Below are 23,299 nucleotides of genomic sequence, written 5' to 3'. Positions count from 1 at the left end.
TTTTTTCCATAGATGCCCATAGGAGCACTTACGGTGGGTTGAGAATGAACCATAATTCAATCATGCCATCACTGTTTTTGCTTACTACTTTTCTATTTTATCAACTTTTTTTATGAAAATCAGTAAAACACAAGTTCAGCTACCCCATACACTGTTTTAAAGGGAATCTCTGCATCAGAGGGGTTTTGGAATGGATATATAGTGCAAGCTTCAGGTGCTTGCTGACATCTTACAGTTCACAATCATACATACAGTTTCATAAAATGTCAAAATACAAACTTGCTTGTTGAGTTTTTTTTAAAGAAAAAAAGCATAAAGAAGTGGGGACTGAGTCTGTGCTTGAATTACTTGTAGAAAATAACGGCACACCAGATGTTCTGTCACACTAAATCCCAGACACGCACACATGAAGTACGGGGGCGAAGGAGGACTGGTGTTCTGCATGTGGGCGAAATGCATCCATGCTCTGCTCCAATGGGATTTTCCTGAGTTGTATGAATGACGGTTCTGTCAGAGAGCACCTCAACGGGGCTCCTGACATCACCATGGAGATGATAGATTTTGACACGGAAACATGCCCTTTTTCAAACATCATAAAAAGGGAAAGTACAGAATAAAAGGCTAAGCTTTTCAAAAGTTAATATGAGAAGAACAAGTTCAAAGTTTTTAAATAAAGGAGACAAAAAGAATTTTTCGTGAGGACCAGGATAAATGGCAAAGAAAAACATATCACAGTATCCTTTTTCGAATTTAATAAAACAGAAACATTTTTTTGTTGTTGTTCACATTTGTAGTATTTTTTTCCCAGTAGACTATATCACACAGTGATAACAAAGAACAGGAGAAATCTATAGCCACGTTAGCTTCGTGCAAAAATCCACATACACTGGCACGCCGCAAAGGCAAAAGATCAAGCAAGACGATGCATACAAAAATATAGAAAATCTCCAATGAAACTTATCTTTCAAAGGAAAAATTGCGTCTTTTCACTAAACATCCATCACTGAAGCGCCACTTTGGGAACACTCTTTTTGTTTCTTGTCATTTCTGTTGATTCTGTTGTGTATTTTTGTTGTTTTTAGGACAACCGAAGTTCTGGTGTCTTCCATGCAAGAATCCACAGAATGCCAGGAAATGTCCAGTTTATCGTGACATTGGGTCATAATGCTGATCAGAATATTGTGAACAACAACCTGTTTGGCTGATAGAAAACTAGTAGAATAAAAGCATATAATTTCTGTTATACCAGTGGTGACAAATCTTTTTTTTTTACTTATTGTTAAAATACCTACCATTTCCTGTCACTTTGAAGACATTCCAGCATTCACTCATAATTGGTAGTGACAGGGTTAAATAGTTTGGCATAATCTGCAAGCCATGCCCAAAATGATGCTTTTTAGTCTCTTGCAAAGGAGAAGGAGGGTCTGAGAGCAGGTGCAAGGATGCAGTGTCAACCTGCCCTCTGATGGGAGAAGGTGGGGGAGATGGACAGGGTCGATACAGCACAGCTGAGATTAAAAATCGTGCTTGAGACCATGTCAGCTCATCGATGTCAGCGCTTGCAAAATACATGCAGATTTACTGTGAAGTCAAAGTTCTGGACTGTCAGTCATTCTGTTTGCTGAGCAGGTGGCAACAGAGCAGAAAACTGTGGGCATCATACCCATGAGTCAGACGTTGGACTGCTGTGCAGCCCCCTCTGTTTTCACACTGATGAAAAAGATTGTTTGGACGCCTTCAAAGCAAAGAGAGTCAATCAGTGGGGGAACAGGGATAGAGCACTTACGGGATGCAAAGAAGAGCTGAAAGGATGCAAGTAAGGCAAATACGGATGACTTGTACATCATTCAGAGGGGGGAGGGGGGGCAGACAATGGAAAGCCAGCTTCAAATTGTCCAGAAACCATGAAGAATGAGAGAGGGGAAATTAGTTGCTATAAAACACAAGATCCCCCCCAACTCAAGTGGTTGTAGTGCTTCAGTATTAAGAGAATCCAGGAGTCATTGGTTGTTGGTCTCACCAGCTCTCTCTTCCAGCTCCTCTTCATCCTCCTCATCCAGGGAGACCACCCCTGAAGAGGCCACATCAGACACTCTCCTGCGGAGGTCATAGTCAGGTGGGTACTCCACCCTAATGCCCCCTGTCTCCTCCTGACACACAGTGTTCGCATAGTCCTTGCAGGGGGTGTCATCGTCCTCTCCAGGTGACAAGTACGTCTCAGAGTAAGATGTGGAGTAACAGGGAGAGTCCTGACCCCCAAAGGGCCTGCTACTCCGACCTCCCCCACCCAGGCTGTGGAAGCCACAGTCCCCCCCACCAGGCCTACTCTGCCCCACCCTTTGAAGTCGACCCAGAAGCTCCTCGCCGCCATGCAGCGTGGACAGGATCTTAGCGGCGAGCTCAGCAGCGTTGCTTTGGGAGTGGCTGCTGTGGTTGCTGCCCAGGTCGCGCAGCAGTGGGTGCTGCTCATCCAGGCTGCACAGGCTGGAGCACAGCGTGTCTGGAGAGGAGCCCGTGGTGGGAGAGGGCTCTCTGCTGACACTTCCCTCTCCAATCCCTCCCCCACTCTCAGAACAGGGCCTTTGCAGACCCAAGTGTTGGCAAAGCTGGCTGTGAATCAGGTCCTTCAAGTATGGTGGATAAGAAGATGTCACATCTAGAGGGAATGAAACAAACTGTGAGCATGAAGTACTGAAAAAAAACTTTTAGAGAAGAACATTCAGATGGAAGATTATTTTTCTTGATTGTTGCTTCAGGAAAAATGCATACACACAGTTTTTCCTATTTAAATTCACCCAGTAGAAACTTTTAGAATTACAGGAGCCCAGTTTAGGATAGTTTGTGTCGCCATCTTGGTAGGTGCTACGGTGCATCCTTAGTTACTGCCAGTATGGTCTCAGACCTCTAAAATTTGAGTAAACAAAATTAACTCAGCAAAAAAGTCATTTATTTTAGGAATATGAAAACCTGAACTTTAAAGAATGCATTATGTTTTATAACTTTGTAATTTACCAAATGTGACCTACTTAACTTTTGTCTGTCTTAGACAGGTATACACAATGTACATGTTGTTAGAGAAGTTGTTCATAAATGAAAAACTGTCTCTGCTTTGTTTATTTTATAGGTAAAATATATATGAAAATAATAGTGAATTAGAGTACAGGCTAGTAAAAGCTCAGTTATCCATGTTTAAATACTGAAGAGCATGTTGTACAAGGCCTAAATATTTCCAAAATTATGAGGAAAAAAAATACATTATATAAGTTTCAGTTATGTGCTACATAATTACAGACATTGATAGCAGACCTCTAATTAGACTAAGTACACATATAAAGTACTTAAAAAGTACTGGTCTACCTAGAATGAATGTAGCACTTGATCATTTTTTTTTCACTGAGTTGAATACTAGCTAATAGGTAAGTAACAGCTTGTAAAGGTTAAATTCATTCATTTTTTAGGCCTTTCTGTTGTTTTTGGACTGATGACCAAGCATAGACCACACACAAGGCATTAAGAAAGTGTGACTTGACATCTAATTAGTATAAAGTAATACAGAGGTAGCATTTAGCAAGATGACAAATCTCAACTCAGTGTCGTCAATGACCATTCCAGTGGTGTAAACAACAGCATCTTGATGAGCAGAGGACTGGGTTTTTTGTATCTTAAAACAAGCTAATTAGTTTGATACCGTCAAATAAATGTGATATATATATATAGTTTACCATACACATTATACAAGTTTGAAATCAATAAATTAAAACAGTTTTTTACAAATTCTTTACATGGGAGAAATAAAATTTTTCATGTTTGCTAAAACTAACAGTTAAAACACAGTGATTTTTTATACAAACCTGCGTTATTTATCTCTAAAATTTGACATTTTTACAGCTAAAAAATTTGAGAAAACTGTTTATTTCAATGTCAGAAGCTAAAACAATTGCATTTTAAAATTAAACAAAAACAGAGCTGGGCTACAGATATCCTTTAAAAGTAATAACTTGTAAATGAAACGTATAGAAAAGGTGTTAAAAAGTATACAGAAATACAAGATTATGTATATAGTGACAAAAATGAACCTACAGAATGTGAAACACAAAATCTTGTTATTTTAGAACAAACATCTGAGACATAGAAATGTACAGATGGAAGCAAAAAACCTGAAATAATTATATTATGTCTGTACTAAGAACTAAATTATAGATAAGGGAAATCTTTTATTGTATTAAAAACTACTTGAGTGATGTATATTATCTGTGTGTATTACTGACCCATATCATGTCATGATGAATTGGTTTATGTTGTATACACAAGAAGCCAGGTGAATATTTAGATATTAAATAGCAGTAGTTCTGGTGGGTGTATGTTATCAAGACGAAAGTTGACACACATGCAAACACACACAGACACACTGCTTTGTGCTACACTACACTAACACCATTTTCACACAAACACTGTCTCTGCAGCAAAGGAAATGTTATTAAACTTGCAGGATGGATATCAAATTGCACAGAGGAACAAAAATGTCAGTGGAGGATGAAAACTAGGGCACTGGGACAAAAGGAAGACATAAAGAGACGGAGAACAGATAGATGAAGAAGGAAGAAGGTGAATAATGGCATTTAAATCAATATATGTGATTTAGCTGTGTGTGTGTGTGTGTGTGTGTGTTTACTTGTGCTCTGTGTGCTGGGCTCTGTGGTGGGCAGAAAATCTTCATCATATGAGTCATCGTTGGACTCATCTCCGTCCACAGAGGACCAGGCCCTCAGCTTAGCCTCTGCGATGGCAAACTGCTCTGCCACACCTGCAGAAACACACACATACAAATATAAATATACAGTATATGTGTACATACATGAGCTGCATGTGCACACAATTACATGATAGGGGTAGTAACAAAGAGGCAGCATTGTGTACTGTAGCTGTTTTTTGATGGACAGATCTGTGTGAGGAACAGTACTATAGCCGCCATGTGTCTGGTGTACTTAAGATGGATGTCAATCCATGTTTGATTGTGTTGATGTGCAGACTGCATTCCTGCCAGTGTGGAGAAGGCAGTGATTTGGAAGAAGCACAGTGTCTCCTAAAAGGCCAGGAGATATCAGTGAAGTAAACAGCATTTATATTTAATTAAAATAAGATGGATTTCTAGAAGTCACTTTCTGGAAACGTATTGAAGTCAAAGCCATCATAAACCCATGTAGTGGACTGATGGGAGAAAGCAGGGAGTGCAGTTTACTTACCAATACATTTCCACTACATCCTAATATGTCTACAAAACAAAGGAAAGGTTGAATACTGTTTAATGGGGTTAACAAAAAAGTGATATAATCTCTGTGGCCAAAGTGTATCTTTTTGTCATAAATCATTTTGCAACATGCTACACCTATCACTGTTTTCATGTCAATCTTAAATCACACATTAACGCCTTGTGCAAGTTGTATGCTGTGTCATCACAAAACATGACAAAAATCCCAAAATGCATAGCCTTATTTTACCATAAACATCAAGCATATTGTAAAAACAGGGGAGAAAAATATTCTGTAATGAGCATCCCAACAAGCCCAGACAAGTGTCAGCTGGGGTACTTGTGATAAAATCAACCCTGACCAGTACTTAACTGAACTTTAGGTAAACACCTCCTTTACATGTCTTCTTAGTCTAACCAGAGGTCTGCTAGCAGTGTCTGTATGTAACTGCACTTAAACTAACAAATTAAACTAATATAATATTTTTCCGCATAATTCTGGAAATATTTAACCTTATACAACATGCACCTTAGTATTTAGACATGTATAACTAAATTTTGTCTAGCCTAGACATTAATTTACTGTTAGCATATCTTTTTTATCCATAAAACAACTAAAATGGGATTGTAGACCAATGGGTATTTAGGATAATATGTTAGTAATATTGATATATTTTCAGTTAACTAGTTAATGCATACCCTCACAACCACGATTTACAGTAATTATAGCAGACTAGACTAGAGCGAGCAATGACCCCGGTATAATATTACAGTGTATTAGACAACTATTTGAGCTGTGGTGGCTTGGTGGTCAGTGCTGCAATCTTGTAATCCTGAGGTTGTGACAGGAAGGGCATTCAGCGTAAAACATTTGTCAAGGCCAGGGGTGGAGATGGTGAACCTAGAGTGCAGACTTCTTCAAACAAAAAATTTATTCTTTAAACAAACAAAAACAAAAGGCTGATGTGGGAGCAAAAACTAAACTGAACAAAATCCAAAACAGCAAGACGAAACGAAACGAAACGAAGCAAGGCAAGGCAAGGGACAAGGGTCAAGAAACAATAAACAATAGACAATGAATCAGCAGGGTAGTGGAGAAAGTGACCGGGTTTTAAACACTGAGGATAACGAGGTAAAGTGGGCACAGGTGAGTGATAACAACTACTGACAGGTGGAGAACAAGAATCTTAAATACAAACGAGATCACAAGAAGAAACAAAACAAAACACAAAACACAAAGCCAAAGACAAAAACTAAAATACTAGAAACCATGACAACATTTGCCAAATTGTTTGTGCGAGTTTGCTTCCAAGGCAACCCCTGAAGAAGGGAGCAGCCAAAAGAACTTACTTTACTAGACAAGTATTAACAAATTTAAAAAAAGGTACACATAACACCATGTTTTTTGAAGTTCACGTTTCAATAGTTACAACAGTTACAACAGTTAATATTACATCATTCAGCTTCTTGACTGAGTTTATTTGTCTCTGTTAGGTTTCTATGGTCTGTTTCCATACTGGCAGTAACTATAGACACAATGTAGCACCTACTAAGATGGTGGCACAAGTTTTCACCTTGTTTTCATAGACTACGTTGTGGTTGGCCATTCCAGTATATTTCTATTTTAGTAATTGTTTTTGTCCATTTTTAAAGGCAGACACAATTTCCTGATGTCCTGATAAAATGTTCTGATATACTTCATTCAAAAACTCATATGGATAGAGTACCACAGCAGCTTTTCATCACTTCAACCAGAATATGCCTCTTTTGTGTTTGGTAGAATGTCTTTGGTTTATGTAAAGTAAATTACAACTAAAATTACAAGTTATACCATATAAGAGAACTTATACCTAACCTAAGAATTTACCACACACCAAAATGTTTAGCAAATTTGTTACAAACACAAAGACAAATGTTTGCTGCAGAGATATTCTACCAGAAACACAAAGGCAAAAGTACAAAAGTTACCTTCATAATGCACAGTATGCTGGTTACCTACATTACAGAACATATACCAGTGTCTACCAGTGTGATACCATACTAGAAACAGACAAAAAAAAAAACACCAATGCAATCTGCTGGCTTCCTTAGATAACTTTTACTAATTGGGGTTTTTGTAATGTATGTGAATACAGTGCCCTGAGATGACTTTTGTTGTGACTTGGTGCCATATAAATAAACTGAATTGAAATTGGAATTGGAATTGAATTGAACCAAAATTATTACCTCAAAATTTAATATCTCAAGTTTCCTCATTCCCATTGTACAGTTGGAACTACTTATTTCAGACATAGTCTCACTGATCAGGCATGCTTTCCTCCCTTCAGTTTATTAGGATGGAAACAGATGCACAAATGCATGCAAAAAATGAAGCAAGAGCTGATTATTATTCCACTACAGGGACTACAGAGTAAAATGAGTCTTTTGGATAACTGTGGAACAGTAATGTGTCTGTCTTTGTGAAATAAACTGAACAACAATAAACTGAGAAGATTGTTAGTGATAAAATACAAAAATGAACACTTAAAAGATTTTGGCTTACTATTACTGGAACTCTGCCCTTATAAATAAAGTTTTATCCACTTGGACTTCAATTTGCAGTTTGGGGTCATAGTAACTTACTTTGTGCTTTGCAGAAGAGTTTGTATGCAAAGCTTGGCTCATGGTTCCACCTCAACAATGATGTATGAAGTGACTAAAAGTTTAAATGGCTCAGTGAATATTATTTTTTCAGGGATGTGTTGTGACAGAGTGGCAGTTACCTGACTTATCTTCAAATTTGTTTGATGGGTTCGGCGGTCTGCACTCAAACTGTGTTGTTACGGGAGCTGAATCGCAAGTGGGATGCGATTCTGCTCCCGGACCGCAGACTAAATTGCGGTTTCGGGACTCATGAATGATATGGGTTACATCTTGGAGGAAGTTGCTCGCTCGAATCAGGTGGAATGGACCTGGAATTTGGCTGTTTGGATTCGCCATTGAGAAGTATCAGCAAGACTTTTTAATGCAGACGGAAAACACAATGTCTGCCTGACCCAAAACAATTATTGTTATGTGAATTCTGGCTCCCTTCGCTGGCCTTGGTCAGCTATCTTCAATTTCTCCCTGGATTTTATGTAAACAAGATGCTCTGCCCCCTCCCTTGGCTGAGGACAACTGTGGATCTGCTCTGGGCTGGCTGATAAACATCCCATCACATTATCAAAGACAATGGGCTCTGTGACGTGATTCATGGACTTCTCTACAAACACACACGCACACACACTCATACAACACACACCACATCTTCTTCCACCATCTCTACAAACACACACACACACCCACACTCATAAAACACACACCACATCTTCTTCCACTGTCTCTACAAACACACACACACACACACACACACACACCCCTACAACACACACCACATCTTCTTCCACCGTCTCTACAAACACACACACACACCCACACACACCCACACCACATCTTCTTCCACCGTCTCTACAAATACACACACACACACACACACACACTCATACAACACACACCACATCTTCTTCCACCGTCTCTACAAATACACACACACACAGGCACACTTTCCGCTGTCTCTGAGTCATCTCGGTCATCCCACTTCCTTTCCTCCCCTCCTTTACTACCTTAGTCTAATTATCTTAGTAATGCTTATGTTGGCTGTTAGTGAGCCTCTGGTACTATTAGTTAGCCTCTTGTACCTTTAGTTTAGCATTATCATGTTTCAGTTTATGTTAGCTTATTTAGACTTCCTGTACATTTAGTTTAGTTTAGTTTATCTTAGCTCATATTTGAGATATTGTTAGATTGTTAGATTCCTAATTGTTGTTTAGTTCAGCTTTAACTTTATCATGATTTTATTTAGATTATTTCAGCTACTAATTTGACTGTCTTAGCTCATGCTTAGATATGTTTAGTTTCATGATTTTATTTAGATTATCTTATATTTCATTGAGATTATATATGATTGATGTTTTTACTTCTGTATCTCTATATTTGATTATGATGTTTTTATCTGTATTTGATTCTGTACCTGATTGTTGTTTCTGTGTTGTAAAGCACTTTGAATCGCCTTGCTGCTGAAAAGTGCTGTATAAATAAATTTCACTTCACTTCAATACAGGTTTCTCTAAAGCTGCTGGAGAAACAGCAATTTTAGAACTTGAGACAAAACAAAATAAAAATAGTAACTAGTTGCTTTAATTTTTTTGTATGGACACCCATAATAATTTATTTTTTGTGTTTAATATGTGGTCACATTTGCTCATATATAAGCTTCTTTTGTTAGTACAAGCAAGAGAATTCTGAGAAAAATGGTTGTGAACCATTAGTATGACACAAACATATGTATTGTATCACTCACTCCCTGTCAAACTACCATGTTTTGTTGACAACAAAAAATACCCCTCATTACAGGCACATGAAACATAAAAAAACACAAAAGATGATAACAATATGTGCTTTTTGAGATGATGCTGTAAATCATATACTAATCATAAACCTATAAGATTCAAGGGACCAATCCCCTGCAACTTTTAGCAATTGGCAGACTGGAACTCTCTCTGCTGTTTCTTTTAAATTTTTCTGACCTTCATCCATCTGCTTTGAAATTCCTCCCTGTTTTTTCTTTGACATCATGCTTTTCTTCCAATCACCTTTCTGAATATAAAGTCTCTATCATCTCACCTGACTCTCTTTGTTTTTGTCATTCCTTTATTTTTTTTTACCATGCTATTTCTCAGCCTTGTCCCTCACATCATATTTGGATTTTCTGCTCCTTTCCTTTACATGTCACTTTCTTTGCTCAATGTTCAGTATTCATGTGACGCCTTCCACAGAGAGAGAGATCAATGCTCTCATTCATCTTTCACTGTAGCGAGGTCTTGAACTCTCCTCACAAACATCCTTCCACAGATGAAACTGTGCTGGTTGTGCTTAGTTCTCCATTGAAAGCCTTAACTCCTTGAACAAAGAAACAAAGAGAAGTCACCTGCTACAAACGTACTTTTTAATGTCACTGGCCCACATACAGTACAACGCAAAAAGGCCTGCACACACACTTACATACAATACAGTACAGTGTCTGGAAAAAGTCATTGTATAATGTGTGGAAAGTGAAATTTTCCCCATTTTGTCATGTTACAACCACACACTTCAAAGTATTTTACTGGGATTTTATCTGATAGACCAACACCAAGTAGTTCATATTTCTGAAGTGGAAGGAATATGATACGTGGTTTCAATTTTGTATTTTTCCAAATAAAACTCTGGAAAGTGTGGCATATATCTGTATTCTTCTCCTTTTACTCTGTACCTCCTAACTAAAATGTAACTAATTGCCTTCAGAAATCTTGTAGATTCAAGATTTAAGATTCAAGTATTTTAATTGTCAATGCTTCATTTGTGCAATACATACAGAGAATTGAAATTGCGTTACTCTCTTCCCCAGTTGCAGCACTCACAGATAAACAGTTAAGGACACAATTAAATAACATAGTAAATAGTCAAAAATAAAAAGACACTGAATGTATAGCACAACAGGACACAGATATGAAGTAGTGCAAAAATAGAGATCTGATCTATTGTGAGAGGTGAATATTGCAACTGTCGCGGGTTTCAATCGTATGGCTGCTAAAGTTAAATGATGAGTACATATTAGTGTAAAAGTGATTTATGCAGGGAGGGGTGGGTATGGTGGTGGAATATTATGAGCAGTAGTTCTGTACTTTTTTGGGGGGGGGACAGAAACCATATCGGTCGTGCAAAATTCCAGTACAAAACGGTTGGAGGAGGGTTTAGTCTACTCAAGTGTATTATGGGCAGGATGGGTAGGGGTGGGAGAGCAGGGAGTGAGTTGAGCATCCTCACAGCCTGGTGAACGGAGCTGTCCCTCAGTCTGCTGGTCCTAGCCCAGAGACTCTGCAGCAGGCTGAAGAAGCTGTGCAGTGGGGGGGTGGCATCTCTCGCCAGGCGGAGAGCCTTCCGTGTAAGGCGGTTGCTGTACAAGTCCTGAAGGGGAGGGGGGGCAACAATCTTCTCAGCTGCCCTTACAATGTGCTGGAGGGTCCTGCGGCAAGATACTGTGCAGGCCCCATACCACACGATACAACAGCTGGTTAGGATGCTCTCGATGGCTCCTCTGTAAAAGGTGGTTAAGATGGCAGTGGGGGCACCAGCTCTTCTTAGTTTGCGCAGAAAATAAAGCAGCTGATTTGTAGTTAGTAAACAGAGTCCACCTGTATGTAATGTAATCTCTGTATAAATCCAGCTGTTCTGTGAAGACCTCAGAGGTTTGTTACAGAATATTAGCCATCAAACATCATCATAAAGTTGGGGTGGCTGTGGTTCAGTGCTTAGAGAAGTCATTCTCCAATAACATTGTTGAAGGTTCAATTCCTGGTAGCAGTGACATGTCGAAGCGTTTCTGAGCAAGACACTGAAAATCGGAATAAATCCTTTTATAGAGTCTGATCAGTGCTTTAAACTCCATTCATACACCGATGGGACACACATCAGAGGCAATGACAGGATCAGTATCTCACCCAGGGACACTTTTGTCATATGACTGCTGCCAGAAATCAAACCTCCAACTATCATTAGAGAACGACTGCTCTAACCACTGAGCCACAGTCACCTCATGCTCTCATGCACTCCACAAAGCTGTCCTTTATGGAAGGAAGGCAAGAAAAAAGCCATTGTTGACAGAAAGCTACAATAAGCCCTATTTGCAGTTTCCTACAAGCCATGTAGGTAAATGGCACACATGTAGAAAAAAGTGTTCTGCTCAGATCAGATCAAAATTGAACATTTTGGCCTAAAATACTGTTATTCATTGTCACGTGCTGTTTTTATTTTGTTTTTTAATTATGTAAAGCACCTTGAAATGCCTTGCTGCTGAAATGTGCTATACAAATAAAATTTGATTGATTGATTGATTGATAAATGCAAAAACTGTGTAGTGAAAAACTTGAACACACCATCCCCACCATGAAACATGGTGGTGGCAGCATCATGCTGTGTGTAGGACACTTCTCATCAGCAGGGACAGGGAATCTACTCAGAGTTGATGAGACCACAGATGGAGCTAAATACAAGATAGTCCTTACCTTCTGGCAAGACAACCACCCAAAACATCCAGCCAGAGCTATAATGGAATGTTTTAAATCAAAGCATATTCATGTGTTAGAATGGCCCAGTCAAAGTCCAGACCTAAAAACAACTGAGAATCTGGGCCATGACCTGAAATTTCTGTTCATGGACTCTTTCCATTCAATCTGATTAAACTGCAGCTATTTTGCAAGAAGAATGTGTAAAAATTTTAGTCTCTAAATGTGCAAAGCTGGTAAAGACTTGCAGCTGGAATTGCAGTGAAAGGTGGTTCAGGGGGCTGAATACAAATGCACTTTCCTGCCAGTTCACCATTATGCACTACTTTGTGTTGTTCTGTCACTTAAAATCCTTGTAAAATACTTTGAAGTTTGTGGTTATAACATGACGAAATGTGGTAAAAAATCATCAAGTATGAATACTTTATCAAAGAACTGAAGAATCCACACATAAACATTAAAGGTGTTACAGAGATCAGCATGTATCCCAGGCATCTTTCACACATTTACACAAGCTTTATGTAACACCACACACTGAGATTCACACACTGTCACACTGTCACAGGGATGCAAGGAGAAATGTGATTAAATCAAAAAGAGTCAGCAACACTGGCAGCATCCTGATGGAGGTGGTGCACACTCAAGGTAGATTATGTTAAGGTATGTGACAATATGAAGAGAATCTTTGCATTTTTACAACCAAAAAATTCCTAATAAATACCTTTGCATATTTACACATTGAGTGGCCAGGCTAAATGAATATAATCCTTTAAAAGAGCTGAAAGAGACAGCTTTATAGAAATTATAGCTGACTCAAAACTTATTGTGTGCTTTGTTTTAGATAAATCAGTTTAATTGACGTGCCATTCCAGTTTTTCATCAAATCAAGAGGCAAGCAAAGATGTCTTGTAGATGTTTATGAATTAAAAAGTAAAAGAAACAATTAAACAAACTAGAGGTGGCATAAAGGAAAATTGCTCAGTCACTGTACCACTAGCCACGGGCAAACCCTTACTGTGCAAATTAACCTTGAGAGTCTGCATTGCAGGGAGTGGGTGAGAGAATGGATAGAGACCAGACAAAGAGTGAAAAAAACTGTAAGAAAAGTATAAAAGAGACAGAGGGCAAAGAGGAACATTGAAAAAGATGATGTGAGTAGAAGAGAGGAGAGGTAATGAACAGAAGGGACAGAAGTGAATAAAAGATAAGTCAGAGATGAGTTGAGTCAGGTCTCAAACTGTGTTTGTGAAGAGAAAAGGAGTTAAGGCCAGTAGAACCTGTATTCTCACAAAAAATGTTATAACAGTTCCAAATTGTTGTCAAACAAAATTTAGAAATTGTGAGACAGCTGTTTACAGAATTGCATGTAGGTAAATATTGACTTAATGTAAAACATGTAGCCTTGCTAATTTTTCTAACTCTATCCATGTGTTTTGTAGCAACTTAACCATCCATCCATTTTCTTTACCCGCTTCTCCATTCCGGGTCGCAGGGAGCTGGTGCCTATCCCCAGCAGTCACTGTGCGAGAGGCGGGGGACACCCTGGACAGGTCGCAAGTCAGCAACTTAACCATGTACATTAAATCAATCTTTAACCTTTAATTCCCAATACTACCCAGTTATTTCAACTCAGTTTCAATTCTGTTTATTTATATGGCACCAATTTACAAAAAAGACATCTCAAGGATTTGGGCAAAAACATTCACATAGATTTTAAAAGTAGTAAAGGTTATCTATCTAGGGAAGCCAGGAGTTTGGATTGAATCTTCAGTTTGTCACAGTCTCCCATCCTGAGCAGCACATTGGCAACAGATGAAATGAACAACTTCCTTTTAACAGGAAGAAACCTCCAGCAGAACCAGAACCAGGCTCAGGATGGACAGGCATCTTCCTCGACTGAGTGGGGTTTGAGAGAACAGGAAAGAAACAGACAAACAAAGAATGACTGGTCCAGGTGTAGTTTCTATGTGAAGAAGAAAAAACATCTTAATAACTGAAATAATTACAAATACAAACATGGAGAGTAGAGTGACTAAAGACTCCAGCAGTCTAAACCTATAGAAGCATGACTAAGGGATAACTCGGGAAACCCAAGCCAACCCCAACTATAGGATTTATCAAAAAGGAAATACTTAAAGGTGAACTGAAATTAAATCTCAAAATATTGATATTTCATGAATGTTATTTAGTCAAACACATCCACACATTCCAGGGACCCATTTTTCTGACCTAAAACTTAAATAACTTGATTTTAGCTTTTTAGTCAATAATTTCCTAAGTGGGGTGATTTGTGGGGCAGTTGCCGTCCTACGTTCATGACATGTGCTGTGCCCTGGTCAGCCCCGAAAAGAGGACTAACGACACAAAACCACTGTTACTGTCCAGATGTTTACTAGTGGAAGAAGCCTTTTCTGAATATGAAGAAATGCTGAAAGACTTTGCGAGCGTAAGGAATATACAACCATACCAGTATGAATTTGAACCGATAGCTGGAGCTCCAGAATCAGATGAAAACTCTTCAGATTTGGATTCTGATGATCACCAGGACCACCGTGGCTGACAAAACAATGTGCATAATGACCAAGTTGGGAACGTGGAACAATGAGAACCGATTACCCCCAGATCATTGTCCTGACATCAGTACACGACACTGCAAATCAAGAAACACCAGCAGGAGAGAACGTTGTTAACTCGAAGCTAACCTGATGCTAACTAGATGCTAACTCATAAAAAAGGTGAGTGCGCTTGACAGTAACAAAATACGTTCATGCCCTCTCACACCAGAGTAAACTAATCAATACCAGTTTCAAACTATGACAGTTTGTTTAATCATGTCACGTTTGAAGTAAGCTTGTCATTTCTCGTCTCCTTCTCTCTGACAAAGTCCTCCTCTCCATTTGCCTTTCGTTTAAAATTAAAAATACAGTTGGCAAAAGGTCCTGGGTTTTTTTTGTTGTTGTGAAGCCAGTCCACTGCATTAACGAGTGTCACAGCGGTGCTTCCGTTTGAAGTGGTCCGAACCGGAGTTCTGATAGTAATTCCCACATCGGCGCTTAAAGATCCAAATCTGAGGAAGGTTTTGATCTTTCGGGAAGCCAACAACTGAAACTCCAGTGGTATTTTCTGTCCGGTTTGAACAATTACTTCCAATGCATTGAACCATGTTGTACCAGTATTCATCGACTCACTGATGAATTGTTGAATGCTCGTGAACTTGGGGGACTCTGTGGACGTCACACATCAGGGGGGCCACGGAAAAAGCCAAAAACACCCAATCGGGCTTTTCAATGTTTGGTATTAAAAAAAAAAAAAATTATATATATATTTATACACACACACACACACACACACACACACACCGTATACACCGCATCAAATGTGGTATATACCCAGGTGATTCTTTGTCCCCACTCCTGTTCTGCATGGGCCAGATGATTGCAAAGACTGGTTATGAATTTCTGTTCCAAAGTGTTGAGGAGATGAGTCATCAGTCATCTCCTCAACATGGATGACATCAAGTTGTATGCCAAAAGTGAGTGAGACATCAACTCACTGATCCACCTCACCAGGATATACAGCAAGGACATTGGTATGTCATTCGGACTTGATAAGTGCAGCCAAATGGTGGCCAAGAGAGGCAAGTTGATCACAACTTTAGGGGTTGAACTACCTGAAGGCAACATTACAGATGTCCAGGACAGCTACAGGTACCTTGGTATATCGCAGACAAATGGCAACCAGGATGAGGCCACAAGGAAGTCAGCCACAACCAACTACCTACAGAGAGTCAGGCAGGTCCTGAAAAGTCAGCTGAATGATAAGGACAAAGTCCAAGCCATCAACACATATGCAATGCTAGTCATCAGATACCCTGCTGGTATAATAACCCGACCAATGGAGGAGATAGAAACCACTGACATCAAGACATGAAAGTTCCTCACAATGCATGGAGGGTTTCACCCTAAGTCCAGCACCCTGAGTCCAGCACTAAGAGAAAGGAGGGAGGCAGAGGACTAGTGAGCATCAGGGTCACTATACAAGATGAAATAACCAAGATTCTAGAGTACATCTGAAAGAAAGTCCCCAATGATGATCTGCTAAGTGAATGTCAGGTTCTGTAAAGATGCCCCTGAGACAGTCCAGCACATAATGGCAGGATGTAAGATGCAGGCAGGCAAAGCATACATGGAACACCATAACCAAGTGGCTGGAATAGTGTACAGGAACATCTGTACTGAGTTTGGACTGGAAGTCCCACAGTCAAAGTAGGAGACTCCACCTAAGGTGGTGGAGAATGGCAGGGCTCAGATACTGTGGGACTTCCAGATGAAGACTGGCAAACAGGTGATGGCTAACCGACCGGACATTGTTGTGATAGAAGAAAGCAGTGGTGATAGATGTAGCAGTCCCAAGTGACTGTAACATCAGGAAGAAGAAGCACGAAAAGCTGGAGAAACACCAAGGGGTGAAAGAAGAAAAAGAGAAGTTGTGGAGAGTCAAGGCCTCAGTGGTACCAGTGGTCATCGTAGCACTCGGTGCTGTGACCCCCAAACTGGAAGAGTGGCTCCAACAGATCTCAGGAAGAACCTCAGAGATCTCTGTCCAGAAGAACGCAGTCCTAGGAACAGCTAAGATACTGAAGAGAACCATCAAGTTCCCAGGGCTCTGGTAGAGGACCTGAGCTTGAAGTGAAAGTGGAATTGCCCATGTAGAACTAATATATATATATATATATATATATATATATATATATGTGTGTGTGTGTGTGTGTGTGTGTGTGTGTGTGTGTGTGTGTGTGTGTGTGTGTGTGTGTGTGTGAGTAATTTTATTTTACAACAAGTATATTTTAAGATTTTCTTTCAACTGATGCTGGCCTAAAAACACTTTTCAGTTCAGCTTTAAACGTACAGTTGATTCCACAAGAGAGGAGCCTGAGAACTGAAAGCTCTGCCTCCCATTCTACTTATAGAAACTCTAGGAACCACAAGTAAACCTGCAGTCTGAGGCCAGAGTGTTATGTTAGGAAAATATGGAACAATAAGATCTTTAATGTAAGATGAAGCTTGATTGTTGAGAACTGTATGTTAAAAGTAAGGTTTTAAATTATATTCTGAATTTGACAGGGAGCCAATGGAGAGAAGCTAAAATTAGAGAAATATAATCTTGCCTTTTAACTCTCATAAGAACTCTGGCAGCAGCATTTTAGATCAACTGAAGACTTTTTAAAAAGTTTTTTGGACACCCAGATTAAAAAAAAATACAATACTCCAGCCTAGATGTGAGAAATGCATGGAACATTTTTTTTGCATATTTTTGAGACAAGATGTTTCTAATTTTAATTACATTACAGAGGTGGAGGAAAGCAGACCTGGTAACATTTTTAATGTGGGGGTTAAATGACAAATCTTGATTAAAAATACACCAAGGTTCTTTTCATTAGAACTAGAGACCAAATTCTTCCCATCCAGAGGAAGTTGAAGGCTGCAAAGTTTGTTCCTAAGACACTCTGGCATATCAACCTCTGACTTGTCTGAGTTTAAAAGCAGAAAATTAGGAGTCATACAGATTTTTACATCTTTAAGACATGCAACTGATTGGATTTCCTAGGTTTCATGGACCTGAAAGGTCCAGAAGGTTTCCCCTGCCTAAAAAACAACAGCTACTCCTCTTCCTCAACCTGTTGTTGTAGGATTTAGAAAATTTAAATATTTAGCAAGAGTGGATTAATTTATACTAGCAAAATCCTCCTGTTGTAGCCAGGTTTCTGAAAAACAAAATAAATATGATGGTAAGTTATCAAATCATTAACTAACAGAGATCTTATGTCCAATAAGCCACTTTCTAATGTTTTGTTGTTGTTTGTTCTGTTAACATAACTTGGTTTAATTTTATATTTTTAATATGATTCATTTTTCTTGTTCCTTTTATTTTTTATTAATTTAAACTGGGCTATGGGCGAGCTGACACTGTTTCAGTGGGGGTTTGGGTGGGTAACAGAGAAGAAGCAGCAGAGAGGTGTTTAGGCCTAAAATACTGAACTGGATCCTGGGTTGTCAATCATTTGGATGACTAACAAAATCAGCCAAAGCAGTTCCATCCAAAGTGGGATGGGTGCCATCTCTCCACATCAGACCAGGTTTTTTCAAAATGCACTCCAATTATCTATGAAGTTCATTTCAAGACAACACCTGGACAGCCAGCGGTTGAACAGTAGCTAAACCTGTCATTGCTGATCAGGTCAGAGATGGGGCCAGAGAAAACTACTGAGTCCGACATTATTTTTACAAAGTTACACACCGAAGCAACATTACATTTTAGTGACCTCTGATTGGCGTAACTGGGTGTCATTATCACCGACGTGAATAACAATCTTACTGTATTTAACCTTTGCCTTAGTCAGCAGTTTCAGGTAGGATTTGATGTTGCCCGCGTTGTCCCCTGGAATGCATTTGACTATAGTTGCTGGAGTCCCTAATGACACGTTTCAGATTAAGAAGCTGCCAATTATTGAATTTGGCTTTTCAGCAGGTGTGTTGGTGAATGAGAAAAATCAGTTTGAAATGTGAACAAGTCATGGGTGACCTGGGGCCTTAGCACTATGCTTCCTCCAAACTTTCATCCAGCTGGCTTGTGGTCCTGACTGCTCAGGATCTGCTGGAAGATTGCTAATGGTAGCTACTCTTGGTGTCTCCACATTGCCTATGGGGGCTGGCTACTACTGGCCAGCTAAAGGCTTTTCAACAGCGGGGAGCTCAGCTTCCAACTAGCCTCACCTCCAAAGTTACAACAGGACTAACAAGGTAAGATATTAATGTACCATTATCGCTAAAGGAAGCAGAGGAAAAGCTAAAAATCTGACACATGGAGCAAATGAGAACAGAAGAAGCCGGGAGAGAACCAGCAAAGCCATGCAAATCTGGAAAAGTGAAACGATAAATATTGTGTGAAGTGAGTCCTCCATCAAGGCTTTGAAATACACAGTGTTGAATATATGGAGCCAGGTGATGTGAAGAAACATCTCAGCAACCTCTGCATTTATCTGGAGTTAAAATTGCTATGAAATGTCATCTTGACAAGTATATTATTCAGCATTTTAATGATTCTTTGTGGAAAGAAAATTACTCCACTGTTCCTGTATTATTGGGAATGACTGTTGAGTCAAGCATATGGCTTAGATCCAACCGCATCTTAGTATTCCAGCCAACCAGACAGTAATCAGATTAAATTGCTTTTTACATGTGTTTAGACATGACACACACATGCATTCTATTCATCCAGGCAAGATGTTACTAAGGCCCCCTTCAAACTAGATGATAATCCTTCAATGATGTAAAATAATCAGCCAGAATGTAGACAGTCTGTGAAGATTGTTGGCAAAGTCTTCAGGTGCATGTTAAGAATAAAGTGGGTTTCTGATTATAATGATAGGTTTGGAGGATTTTGAGCATGTATAAAACTTGTCATATTTATGACATAAGGCACTGTTGTAGTTTGGTCTTACGTCCCCCAGGGCAGTCTAGGGGTATGTGGAGGAGCGTAACAATAAATAACTAGGGAAAAATGAGACATAAACCAGGAGAATACATTAAATGATCATTTATTAAAGGAAAAGCACAAGGATACTTGGGTGTCAAAGAAAAAACCTAAAAGGAAAACAGAGAGTGGGGGGTAATCAGCAACCTAAAATCCAGGAGTTTTATTAAACCACCAGTGCCAGCCAACGTGGGAGAACTGGCCTCCCACCCCTCAAACAGTGGCACCTCACAGCCACAAGTTGAAACAGAAGAGATAACCAGTTCTCTCCAAGAATAACACTCAGCCCTTCTGTAACAAGAGTCTAAAGCTCACACTGCAACAAAGAGACAAGCCTAATCCTCAGTCAACTTCAACCCACCAGTTGCCAACAAAACCACTACTATCTGTCTCAAGCAACACACAAGCTGCCCCAAATGGCCAAAACCAAAAGAGGACTGACACCAGTTCCACACACAGCTTTATAATCATTAAGGGGGCAGAGTGGAACCAGCTGTGCCTGCTTAGGCTGCAGATACTCAGCAGCAACAAACTAAGAGAAGGAACACATGCAGGCACACTTGGTCTTTGAGAATCTGAAGCAGACTTTGATCACCATGTCTTCACTGCAATAAACCTCTGAAACTTATGACCACCGAGTTGGCCCATGTTGTCTGTGAGAGATCTAACTCCAACTTGAAGATGCCTCATTAATGCTAGATCACTAGCAAATAAAACTTTTATTACCTTCACCAAGGAGGTCATATTTTTGGTAGTGTTGCCTGGTTTGTTTGTCCAACTGTTAGCAAGATTACTTAAAACCTAAAGAACAGATTTTGATTTAAATTTCATGAAATGTTGTCATAAAAAACAAATGATTAAACTTTGGTGGTGACCAGATCACAATCTGGATCCTACAGTTTTTTCATGACTCTATGTCAGTGGTGTCCAATCTTGGTTCTCAAGGACCACTGTCCTGCATGTTTTAGATGTTTCCCTGCTTTCCAGTAGGTCTTAAAGTTCTGCAGAAGCCTGGTAATCACTCATTCATTTAACTCAGGTGTGTTAAAGCAGAGAAACAACTAGAACATGCAGGATATTAGGCCCTCCAAGACCAGGATTGGACATCCCTGGCCTTGGCAAAGGTTTGTGCTCGTCAAGTGGTTCTAGTTTTAATTGACCATGTTTAAATTTTATAATTGTGACTGAAACCTGCCAGACTTGGTGAGTCAGCCTCTTTTTGTGAACTTTTACCAGAAAACTTTACTTATTTGTGGTGGAAGAGTAGCAGCAATTTGAGGTCTCAGATAAACAGACATGATTCACTGATGTAAGCTGAACAAGCCCTGTAGAGTGTGGTAAGGGTGCAAGACAGCATCTCAGGGACATAAAATATAGCAGGTAAAAACCTATTTGAGTATAACTATCATGATCAATTATGGTTGTCTTTACTTTAAAGGAGATTTTCCAAGTTTCCTGGGATTCAACCACATTTTAATAGGTTGTGTATCTCTTGGAGAGTGAAGCAAGGTTGTCATCCAGTATGAAGGGGGCCTTACAGAAGTAAATAATGGTATGAGCTTACCCTATTTTACCATATAAGTCCTGCTTAATAGGAGCTTCCAAACCAGAATTAATACTGTTGCCATAAAAACATTTTTTTACAAAGACTAATACTGTTTATGTTATCCTGATAACAAAAAACTGAAGTGAATAAAGCAGGATTTGCTAACCATTAAAATGCTGTATTTTTTTTTTTGTGAGAATAATTTCTAATGCACTCTATTACTTTTTATGAGTCTTCAAGCCACGTGTATGTTAGAAATTGTTAAAGTGTGATAGTTCTCAACTGATCCACATGCTAAGATTAAAAAAATACCGTTTTTTCCGGACTATAAGGCGCACTTAAATGCCTTCAATTTTCTCAAAAAAACAACAGTGCACCTTATAATTCAGAGCGCCTTATATATGTAAGAAGTCGTATTTTAGTTTGACTTTTGTAAACTACAAAGCTGCACCGCTTGCTGCATTAGGCCCCCACATACTCGGGTGTACTGTGTTTACTCTGTGAGCCACATGGACTCCGGGCAGACTGTCCGCGGACGGTTGACACTTCATACTTCAGATTCCCTAAAATTCTCCCGTGACAAGTTTCAGTCATGGCGTCACCGGACGAGGAGGAAGAGATCGCTTGTCTTTAGCAAGAAGAATTGCTTGCCTTTAGTCCAGTTTCTTCACCACCAGGGCAGCCACAGCACACCTGCCAGCGCTGCACAGAGAGCAGCAGTCACGCTGCACGCTGGCACCGATTCTCACCTGAGAGCGGTTGGTGTCGCACACAGAACAGTCCGATGTGAACACCGTTTCTCGCCGGGCGGTTTATTGCGCGACACAGAGTACGCGTACGCGGTCATAAAAATTTAACTTTGCACGGACATGTCCGACGGACCTCTGCAGAGTGAAGTACGCCGCAGTACGTAGTGACCTTTACGACGGTGCAGTATTCTTCGAAAAGACGGGGCTGTTTAATTTCGCTTAATGCGCCTTACAGCCTGGTGCGCCTTATATATGACAAAAGTTCGAAAATGGACCATTCATTGACAGTGCGTCTTATAATCCAGTGAGCACTATAGTGCAGAAAATACGGTATGTGTTTTTTTATTTTCCTTTCTCTATTACAGAAGATATACTGTATCTTACCAGCAGCAAAGCGTGCCTCCTGCTCTCCTTCTGTAAGATCAGAATAAGAGTTGAAGTCTGACTCCAGGGCTGCTGGAGTGTCCATGGGCTTGCACCAGCCTTTCCACTCTATCAGATGGGCCACTCTGCCCTGTGCCATGGCTGTAGGCTTTGTGACATGGTCCTTCACTACCTGCGAAATACCTGCAGCGCACACAACAGGAGTTATACCGCATAGGTGTGCACACAAGTTCATTTCACTACACTGTTAGAAATGCTACACTCACCATGCAGGGAGGATCGCGCTAAAGCAGCAATCTCTTGAATGGTAAGAGCTCTCCTTGATTTTGGTAGCATCTCAATGGTGTCATTAACATTCACCTGAAAAGACAAGAAAACAATGAGTGTGCCTCAGAACCTTTCAGTCTCTCAGTGTGAATGTGAGCCACATCTAAACACATCCTGCTCTGACTCACAGGAAAACCCTGTTCCACCGTTTGGTGGGACTCCTATTTTCGAAGAGCTTCAGCCTTTTCAACTTTTCAAGGATTTAAAAAACAACAGATGTTCTCCTCACATAGAATTTTAATGAGTCACAATGATAGGACACCATATATATGTAACACACACACAGTTATATATATATATATATATATATATATACATATTATGGCATGCCGTTCAGGAAATTATTGTATATGTATTCTTATATTTGAAAGTTTGAATATATGGAATGAAA

General features: G+C 39.6%; 1 protein-coding gene across 3 annotated transcripts in view; it reads right to left on the bottom strand.

Annotated features, from left to right (window-relative positions):
- Nucleotides 1–737: 737 nt before the first annotated feature.
- The window catches only part of zgc:165508 (uncharacterized protein LOC100101652 homolog), a 36,609-nt gene continuing 14,047 nt past the window's right edge, over nt 738–23,299 (bottom strand). For all 3 annotated transcript variants that reach the window (XM_017436977.2, XM_017436976.2, XM_017436975.3), the window contains exons 2-5: nt 22,848–22,941; nt 22,582–22,764; nt 4,673–4,804; nt 738–2,656 (exon numbers count right to left, since the gene is read on the bottom strand). In XM_017436977.2, coding sequence (XP_017292466.1) covers nt 2,001–2,656; nt 4,673–4,804; nt 22,582–22,764; nt 22,848–22,917 — 1,041 coding nt within the window. In that variant the 5' untranslated portion in view covers nt 22,918–22,941 and the 3' untranslated portion in view covers nt 738–2,000. The remainder of the gene's footprint in view (nt 2,657–4,672; nt 4,805–22,581; nt 22,765–22,847; nt 22,942–23,299) is intronic.

Source organism: Kryptolebias marmoratus, linkage group LG2, assembly GCF_001649575.2.
Source record: "Kryptolebias marmoratus isolate JLee-2015 linkage group LG2, ASM164957v2, whole genome shotgun sequence".
Lineage (NCBI taxonomy): Eukaryota > Metazoa > Chordata > Actinopteri > Cyprinodontiformes > Rivulidae > Kryptolebias > Kryptolebias marmoratus.
The sequence above is the reverse complement of the archived record's forward strand: the minus strand, read 5'-3'. Positions and strand labels throughout refer to the sequence as shown.